Source organism: Panthera uncia, assembly GCF_023721935.1.
Source record: "Panthera uncia isolate 11264 chromosome A3 unlocalized genomic scaffold, Puncia_PCG_1.0 HiC_scaffold_11, whole genome shotgun sequence".
Lineage (NCBI taxonomy): Eukaryota > Metazoa > Chordata > Mammalia > Carnivora > Felidae > Panthera > Panthera uncia.
Window position 1 is genome coordinate 1,247,483 of NW_026057578.1, and position 9,494 is coordinate 1,256,976.

General features: G+C 53.7%; 1 protein-coding gene across 1 annotated transcript in view; it reads left to right on the top strand.

Annotated features, from left to right (window-relative positions):
- Positions 1-2: 2 nt before the first annotated feature.
- TCFL5 (transcription factor like 5) overlaps positions 3-9,494 on the top strand; it is a gene marked incomplete at its 5' end in the record, with an annotated part of 15,850 nt that continues 6,358 nt past the window's right edge. Inside the window, 5 exons of the mRNA XM_049650375.1 lie at positions 3-382; positions 1,436-1,622; positions 1,888-2,050; positions 3,423-3,669; positions 5,775-5,916. Of these exons, the coding sequence (XP_049506332.1) occupies positions 3-382; positions 1,436-1,622; positions 1,888-2,050; positions 3,423-3,669; positions 5,775-5,916 (1,119 nt within the window). The remainder of the gene's footprint in view (positions 383-1,435; positions 1,623-1,887; positions 2,051-3,422; positions 3,670-5,774; positions 5,917-9,494) is intronic.

A 9,494-nucleotide genomic window follows, 5' to 3' on the forward strand; every position in this document is an offset into this window, starting at 1 on the left:
CGGCGGCGGCGGCGGCGGCCGGGGGCGCGGCGTCCGTGTACCCGGTGTTGTGCCCGCCCGCGCTGGCCGACGGCGGCTTCGCGGGCGCCGCGCCCTGCCTGGGCCACGTCGACTTCCAGGAGCTGCGCATGATGCTGCTCAGCGAGGCGGGCGCCCCCGCCGCCGCCGAGAAGACGCCGGGCGCCGACGGCCCCGGCCCGGGCGCGCCGCGGCCCAAGGCGCCCGACGGCGGCGGCAAGGAGAACGCGGAGGGCGCGCCCGAGGCGCGGGCCAAGTCGGCCGTGCGCGTCCGCCTGGAGGACCGCTTCAACAGCATCCCCGCTGAGCCGCCTTCCGCCCCGCGCGGCGCCGAGCCCCCCGAGCCCGGCGTGGCGCTCAACAAGTGGGTGTCCACCCCGGGGCGGCCGGGCGCGGGGAGGGCGCGGGGGGGGGGGGGGGGGGGCCGCGCCGGGTCTGCGCGCACAGGAGGCCGCCAGCCTCCGTCGGGGTGCGGACCGGAAGGTCCCGTGCAGAGGCCGAAGTCTCAGTCTGGGTGCACATGCGGACCCCTGGTGAGGAGGCCGCCGGCCTGGCTGTGACTGGTATCTGCGTGGCCGGGTCTGGGTAGAGACCAGGTGATCTGGTGCAAAGTCAGCGCCACCGCAGCTTGCGTTTTAATATGGATTGGGCCCAGCTGGGTCTGGGCGCAGGTCAAGTCAGCCGCTAGAAAGCCCCCAGCCTCCTCCCGGCTGGCATCTTAACAGGGGGCCGACTTGCAAGGTTCTGTGCCCTGTGCAGGTGCCGGTGAGCAAGCACTTGGGAGTACTGAGTACACACCCCAGAGCGTGGGCTTCTGTGGTCAGCGCTGTCTGCACGCGGAAGGGCTAAGTTCCAGTTGAGATCGGTGTGCCAGTGCTTCTGAGCACCGAATTACCCGCCTGCGTGTCAGGAGAGGTGTGTTTCCCCCATGTTGACTCAGGTTAGCGGTGTCTTCACTGCGCGCGCACGGACGCAGCCTTGTGGAAGGAAAGCGTCTTGTCCTGAGGCTTTGACCACAGAGCGTAGCTTCTCCTGCAGCCAGGCCGCCAGCCCGCCAGTCCTGCCCCAGGGGCGACTCCTGGAGAGGAGCGGCCCGTGTGCTGCCGCGGCTCCTCGGCTTTCTGTCCGTCCCTAGCCAGTGGTGGTCCCCATTTCGCCCTCAGTCATCAGAGTTTGGAGAATGGCCAAAACAACAGAGCAAGAGAGATTGTCAGTGGCACACAGCCTCCCGATCCTCCGTGAGGAAGAAGCTTGAGCTTGTGCGCCGCGGCACCAGTCGGTGATTGTTCGCCAGAGGTTTCCGTGATGAGGGGCATTCGTTCACCCTAACAGACTTGCGCGTTCTAGAAAAGGTGATTGTACCGCTTCGGGACATTTCCCGCAACACGCTCGTCACATGTTTTTTTTGTCTCGGCAGTTTGGTCACTCTTATCCGACATCCTTCCGAATTAATGAACGTCCCTCTTCATCAGCAACAAAACAAATGCACGACGTTAGTGAAAAATAAAACTGCCACCGCGGCCACGGCCCTGCAGTTCACGTACCCCGTGTTCACGGCCAACGCCTGCTCGGCCAACGCCGGCTCGAACCCGTCGCAGGTGCAGGTAAGGGGACAGTTGGTCCCGCTTTGCTCTTTTGTAGCGAATGGATCTGAGTTGAGTTCATTCGATCTGAAGGATTTCTCTTTCGCCGAGCTTAATAATCCTTAACGTCGAGAGTGTTTATGTGGTCGGGGAATGTCTTAAAATCCTCTGTGTAGCGCATGATGTCTTTGGCGTGATTTCTGTGGAAGTGCATGTGCTTTGTGTGGAATCGAGGGGACCGACTGGGTCTCATGCTGATAAAGTTCCTGTGGCTTCGTTTTTCCAGAGCTCTAGTAACCCATGTTCTATACTCGAAGCTGCCAAGCATCAGGATATTGGATTGCCTAGAGCATTTTCTTTCTGTTACCAGCAGGAAGTTGAATCCACTAAACAGACTCTGGGCGGTAGAAACAAAGCTTTGCCTGAGCAGGTTTGGATTAAAGTAGGAGGTAAGCCACAAAGGGGAGCGGGCGCTGCCCTGATGTCATTCTGGTGGGGGGGGGAGGTTTGTAAACGTGACATGGTCTTGGAAGTGTATTTCCACGTGGGGGACTTTTCTTCACTTTGAACTTTCTTTCGAATTCCAAACATATTTGTACTTAGTGTGGAAACATTGAGTTTGGAGGCTCCTCTTGCTAGCGATCTCCGTGAACGGAAGAACGACGGGCTTCCGTAAACTTACCGTTTCTTGCAAGTTGCCGAAAGCACTTAATAGCGTTGTTTTTGTTTTTTTCTTATTTTATATTTCACGAGTGAGCCAGGAGTCTGAAACCTGCTAAAAGCTTTAGGAGACAATCTGCAGATGGGCAGAGGATTGAGTTGGGGACAAGAGGCCATAAGGTGATTCAGAAGGGTTTAGAAATAAACTGCTGAAGGCAAACCTTGCTCATCTTGAGAGTGAGCTCTCAATCCCTTTCTCCCTGGGAGCCAACTATTTTTTGACTCACTGGACGAGATAACCCCAAGGTTTTCCAGAGCCGGCGAGGGCAGGAGCGACGGAGCCGCCGAGGCAGCGGGCAGTTCTCGTGGTTCGGCGTCTCCGTGCAGAAGCGCGTGTTACCGTTTGCAGAGTTAAAGGTTGCTAGTCAGACCGTGTGCTAAGTTCTCAGCTTCAGGAACAAAGCGTTCCCAGCACTGAGCTCCCCACCGGGTCCCCTGCTCTGAAAGATGTGGTGGTGACTCCTGTGCCACAGATTTATTTGGCTTTTGTTTGGCATCCTGAGAACGCACACCCCGCACGTGTTAGCTGGGGGCCTCCCGCTCTGCGTGTGACGAAATTTGCCGCGTTCCTCCAGCAGAAGTCAAAGCTAGGAGGTGGTCACTCCTCGTGTGGGCAGAATCACTTGTGAGGTGAGGGCATGTTTAACCATAGGCCACCTACGTTTTGTCTTCTGGGCACTGCGGTTAGAGTATCCGCTGTCACGTTAGAATAATTGCATAAAAGAAAATCTTCTGGAGAAAAAAAACTTTTTTCATTCTGAACGTCAGAGAAGTTCAATAACTTCTTGGTTTCTCCGTTCGTAGGTGGTAGTTAACATCTGCTGATTAACAGGGGACCTTTGGCAAGGTTGTATTGATTACATAATACTCGGAGTGTTCTCGTTTGGTTACAGATTCATGTTCAGGTTTGTGGTTTGAACCTTGGAGCTTTGTGTACAAGTTCCTGGAGTAGGTGCAGCTTTTCCTGTTGAGTTCTGTGTGTCCCTTGCTCGTGAATGTGTATGTCTGGAGTTGAAAATGGCACCAAAGGTATTCAGCACTAATGGGAAGAAGTTAAGTAAAATAAAAAATTAAAATACACTTTCTTCTTCTTTTGCAAAGAAGAAGCGCTATGTAAGCAAGCAATAAATAAGAGGAACCGGAGTAGAATTCGTCAGCTGGACACAAACGTAGAACGAAGAGCCCTTGGAGAGATTCAGAACGTGGGTGAAGCTTCCACCGCCGCACAGGGCGCTTGGCCACCCGCGGAGTCCTCGCAGGCAAACCTCGGGGAGCAGAGCCAGAGCGGGCCCCAGGGAGGAAGGTCGCAGCGCAGGGAGAGGCATAACCGCATGGAAAGAGATAGAAGGTAACTCGTGTGGTTGTTCGTCAACACGCAACTTTATTCCGGTTATTAGCGGTAATAGGCAAGCTATTGATGAGACAGCAGTTTAGTCGATTCACAATGTGTTCAAAGTGGAGAGAGGTTGGCCAGAGTGAATATTGACTTTGTTTTGCTGGGGGCATCGGGGTCCCCAGGACCACCTCCCAGGTTTGATGATTCTTTAGGACTTAGGGCTTTGATTTATTACAGAGAAAGGAACCTGCAAAATTACCAAAGGTGCTGGGTGGGGGATGGGCGTCCAGTGAGCTAGTTGTAGGCTCCCAGGTGTCCCCTCCCAGGGGACTCCCAGATGCACTCAGCAACCCCAGCACCAGCTGTGGCCAGCTGGGAAAGCTCCTGAGGGACTCAGGGCCCCGAGATTTTCTTGGCGGGCATGTCATGGAGGCATTCCTACCTGCCAAGCAGCCAATCCCAGGACCCCAGGAGAAGAGCCGATGCACAGCATAAGCCATGTTTACGCACATGTTGTGGGTGCAGGGAGCCCCTCCTAACTAACGGTGCTGGGAACCCCTGGAATCTGAGTGTCCAGATGCCATCAGGGGCCCGCCTTGTGAGTAGGCTGCTGGGAGATGGCCAGGGTGCACAATGGGGCACTTCGCTTTGCCTGGTTCTTTTAAGAATGTTGGGAAAGAAAGGGGTTAGAACTGTCGTTCTATCTGCAGGTTTTATTTAGAATCTGCAATATTTTTTTGAATATTTATTTTTGAGAGAGAGAGAGAGAGATTGACAGGGCATGAGCAGGGGAGGGGCAGAAAGAGGGAGACACAGAATCCGAAGCAGATTCCAGGCTCCGAGCTGTCAGCACAGAGCCCGACGCGGGGCTCAAACCCACGAACCACGAGATCATGACCTGAGCTGAAGTCAGATGCTTAAGTGACTGAGCCACCCAGGCGCCCTGAATCTGCAATTTTATGTAGAATCAAAAGGTGGCTAGTTTTTCTCTATTACAGCTGGATTTTTACCTGATGTTTCCCTAACATAATTAACATAGTCATTCATTGAGAACTTTGTACCAGTTTCCTTTTTATAGCATGCGGCAAGGCAGACGTTCAACTATGAAGGGCGAATGTTGACCCAAGGCGACTTCTTTCCTTTTAAAAGGATATATTAGAGCTAGCTGCCCAGCTAGATCTCCTTCATACACAGGTGCGCTCACACCCACTGGCACACACACACACACTCTCACACTCTACTTGAAGCGCTGTGTCAGCAAGGACTTTTGAACCAGAAAGGACATTTTTCCTATTCTGTTATTTATCACGTAAACATTTACTTAACACCTACTATGTGAAAACCCTTCTACCATATGCTGACAGCGAGAGCTTAGATTTTTACTCTGCCTTTTCGTAGTTTAACAGCCTGCAGAGGGATCACCTCTCATCTGAGTTTCTTATCTACAAAGCAGAGCTGGCTACCACACGGATTGGAGACAGGATGAAACACGTGTGTATGTCACACGTGTCTGCCTCTGTGTAGAAGTTAGCATCTCGTAAATGCCAGCTGTCACATTGACCTCATGAGATCGCTACGACAGATTCTGAGTATATGCTTGGGAAGATGGGCAACGAGGGTTGTATAAGCTGGTAATCGGGAAGAGCTAAAAATGGTGTAAATCATGAGACCACTTGGGATGTAAACGATCTCCAAAAAATGAATGATCTCTCAAATGACTGGGTTTTGGGGCATTATCAGACTGGTCGTGTGTGATCCTTTTGACCCGGGGTCCCTTGCCGATCATAGCTGCAACCCTGAGCTGTGGGTGAGCTCCTTGGCCCAAGGAGAGCTGTCCACCCAGAAAACCCCCCACAAAATTTTGCTTCGCGTTTCCGGGGCTTGGGTCCATGCTTGGTCTGGAGACTGGAAACTGGCCCTTGCTCCTGACCCATGAGAAGTCCGTGGAAACCCCTGCAGCAGGCCGGCCTTGTGGAGGAGGGCCGCATGGTCGTGGCGGAGCGTGGTCCTGAGCACGCACTCGGTGGCCGGGCCACAAGCAACACATTCAGACATTTGCTTTACTGCTTGGTATTGCTTCTGCTTCTCTGGGTGATCACTTTGGATTTTGACCGTAGGCGCAGAATCCGCATTTGTTGCGATGAGTTGAATCTTCTAGTCCCCTTCTGCAATGCCGAGACAGATAAGGCAACCACGCTCCAGTGGACCACAGCGTTCCTGAAGTACATTCAGGAGAGACACGGAGATTCTCTTAAGAAGGTCAGTATTCGGAGCAGGTAGATTTTTCGAATTTTATAAACTTACCAGAGATCTTAACTTATCCTTCTTTCCCTGAGATATCCCAGACTGTTCTTGCTGGAATCCAGTGTCAGGTACTGAGTTCACTGAGAACAGAACTCCGCTCATTAATGATGTAGGTCTTCGTGTATCGAAATAAGAATCACGGCCGGGGTCCGTTCACTGACGCACGGTGTAAGTGACTGAGTATTGGTTGTCAGGTCATAGATCGAGCGCCTGCTGTGTGCAGTGGATTGTGGGGCTTGAAGGGGTGTCAGAGACCTGGGAGATGTGGTCTTTCGTTACCCTCTGAAAACTTTATGATGGGATGAAGCAAGAATAGTTAAGGGAGAGACAGATACGTGTTAAATAGTCTGGAATTCACGTGCGCTCAGAAGGCGGAGAAGCGAGACTCTTCGGTGGGCCGCGTGACCGGGGACGACTTGGGGGCTTCGGAGCCCAAGCATCTGGCTCCTTGTTGCAGCCAGCGCTGCCTTGACCCTGTCTGTCCAGTCCCAGGGGCAATCGTAGCGAGCGAGCGTGGCTCCAGGTAGGACCGAACGCATGGTGTGAATGGGAGTCCGGCCGCCCCTTCCCTGGTGGTTCAGATGGAAGAACGGAGGCGTTCGCGGCTTTGGCTTCAGTGCTCTGCCTCGGGGGGACCGCGGCTGCAGGTACTGGCCTCAGAATGCTGGTGGCCAGGGGGAGTGGTGGCGAGGCCTCAACGAGGCAAGCCCAGCGCCCCGGCCCCGCTCCTTGTCGAAGCCGTCGTGTGGTTGCCGCTGTGGGCTCAGCACCCGTTAGGCGCTGAGCTGAGGTTGGCGCAGAAACGTGGAAGCCTTTTAGAAAGAGCCTCTCGTGTCTAGATCCCGGAAGGGCCGGGAACCGCAGGCGGTTTTCCGTTTCCCTCGTGTCTCCGCACGGCAAGGCTCCGTCCTTCCGTTGTACGTTGGCCGCGTTGTAGAGCAGTGTTTACGTCCCGTCTCTTCTAACTGGATCACTTACGGTTGTTTATGATGCACTTACTCTTTGACATTACGTGTTGGAGATCGACTGTTAACTTTGATAAAATAAAGCTTTTATGTATTTTTGTTATTATTTAATTCCAGTTAGTGAACACACAGCGTGATACCAGTGTCAGGTGTACAACGTAGGGATTCGGCACTCCCACACGTCCCCCGGTGCTCGTCACGACAGGTGCGCTCCTTCATCCCCGTCACTTATTTCCCCCGTCCTCCGACCCCCCTCCCCTCTGGCGACCGTTGGTGTGATGTGATCTCTGTAGTTGAGGGTCTGGTTCTTGGTTAGTCTCTTTATTCCTTTGCCCATTTGTTTTGTTTCTTCAATTCCACAGATGAGTGATATCATACAGTATGTGTTTTTCTCTGAATGACATGTTTCACTATCGTACTTTAGTTCTATCCACGTCGTTGCCAATGGCAAGCTCTTACTCTCTTTGATGGCTGAGTACTGTTCCACTGTGTGTGTGTGTGTGTGTGTGTGTGTGTCCACCACATCTTTATCCATTCGTCAGTCAACGGACATTTGGGCTCTTTCCATAGTTTGGCTATTGTCGATAGTGTTGCTGTAAACATCGGGGTGAATTTGCCTCTTCGAATCAGCATTCTTGTAGCCTTTGGGCAAATACAGGGAAGTGTGACGGCTGGGTCGTAGGGTACTTCTGTTTTTAACTTCTTGAGGAACCTCCGCACTGCTTTCCAGAGCGGCTACACCGGTTTGCATTCCACCGGTTTGCAGTGCAAAACGGTTCCTTTTTCTCCGCATCCTCACCGGCACCTGTTGTTTCCTGAGTTGTGAGTCTGAGCCGCTCGGACAGGTGTGAGGTGGTGGTATCTCAGTGTCGTTTTGATCTGATGAGGAGTGATGTCGGGCCTCACGTGTCTGTTGGCCACTTGTGTGTCGTTTTTGGAAAAAGCTTACGTACGTTCATATATACATATGTATATATGTGTGTTTAAAAATTGATATTTGTTTATTTAGAGAGCCCACGCACATTTACAAGCGAGGGGGGGGAGGGAGGGAGGGAGGGAGGGGTAGAGGGAGAGGGAGAGGGAGAGACTGAGGAAGGGAGAATCCCAAGCAGGCTCCACACTCACTGCAGAGCCTGATGTGGGGCTCGATCTCATGAAGCACAAGGTCGTGGCCTGAGCCAAAATCAAGAGTCAGACATTTAGCCTGCTGTGCCACCCATGCGCCCCAAGCTTTTACATGTTTGAAAATGATTTTAATGTTTGCCTCTGGGTATCTATTAGTAATGAATTACTCGTGTAATTTATTCAAACGTATTGAAGGTGCTTACAACAACGATAAAAATTCGTTAACTGTCTTTGTATATACCCAAAGATTAAATAGGTTAAAACTTACAGGTGTTATATTTCACATTTCATATACATTATGCTTCCTGGTGTTTCTGAACTTAGTTACGTTGAATGTGTGGCTTGCTTCTGGGTCAGATTCTAGGGCCGGTCAGGAAAGGGGCTGCAGGGACGTCGGGGAGCACTTTGTTGGGTTAGCACACAGCTCGCCAAGCAGGGTCTATGGCTGTTTCCTCGGTAACCGGTCTCTCTTATTCACCTATTTCTGTTCTGACAGGTAAAATACACGAGAGTCTTAAGTGATTTTCCCGAGTTGTTTTATTTATTTATTTATTATTATTTTTTTTTTAATTTTTTAACGTTTATCTATTTTTGAGACAGAGAGAGACACAGCATGAACGGGGGAGGGGCAGAGAGAGAGGGAGACACAGAATCGGAAGCAAGCTCCAGGCTCTGAGCCATCAGCCCAGAGCCCGACACGGGCTCGAACTCGCGGACCGCGAGATCGTGACCTGAGCTGAAGTCGGACGCTTAACCGACTGAGCCACCCAGGCGCCCCTTCCCGAGTTGTTTTAGTACACGTTTCGTTCCGCAGGTCACTGCACCCAGGCTTGTTCAGGGTGCCGGGGGGTCACCCTTCGAATGAGACCAAGAGCCTGCTGGCCGAGCGGACGATGCAGGGGCGTGTCGGTCCTGTCACGAGGAGAGCTGCTCTGTGGGCCCTGCCTGCAGCAGGGGTGGCGGGGGGTCTGGAGGGTCGTAGGCAGCAGTGGCATGTCAGCCTTAAAAGCAAAACAGCCGGTGGTTTTACTGGCAAAGTGAGTCTCGGGGGAACGAGGAACCGCCACGCAGGACACGCAAGCTGTGGGGAACACAGGGAAGGCCCGCTCTCTTAGGTTTTAGGGGGAGATCGGGGCGGGTCATTTGGGGCGGCAGTGTGCCGGAGAGGAGGGGGAGTCAGGGTTTGGGGCGGTTTCTGGCTCCGGCAGGCAGTGGCCGGGGCGGTGTTGCCGGGGCAGGGGGGCGGGGGCACCGAGGCCTCCCGCGCCGAGGCTGGTCTCACCGGCCGGCTGTGGCGCCCGAGCCCCCGCCAAGGCGCCCGGCTCCGTCTCGGGGGGCGGGGGTGGGGGGGCCTCCTGTGCCCGTCCCCACGGGCGCCATCTGATCGATGTTTCACGCGGGGCCCGCTGTGGGCCGGTGGGGGGGGGGGGGGGGGGGGGGGGG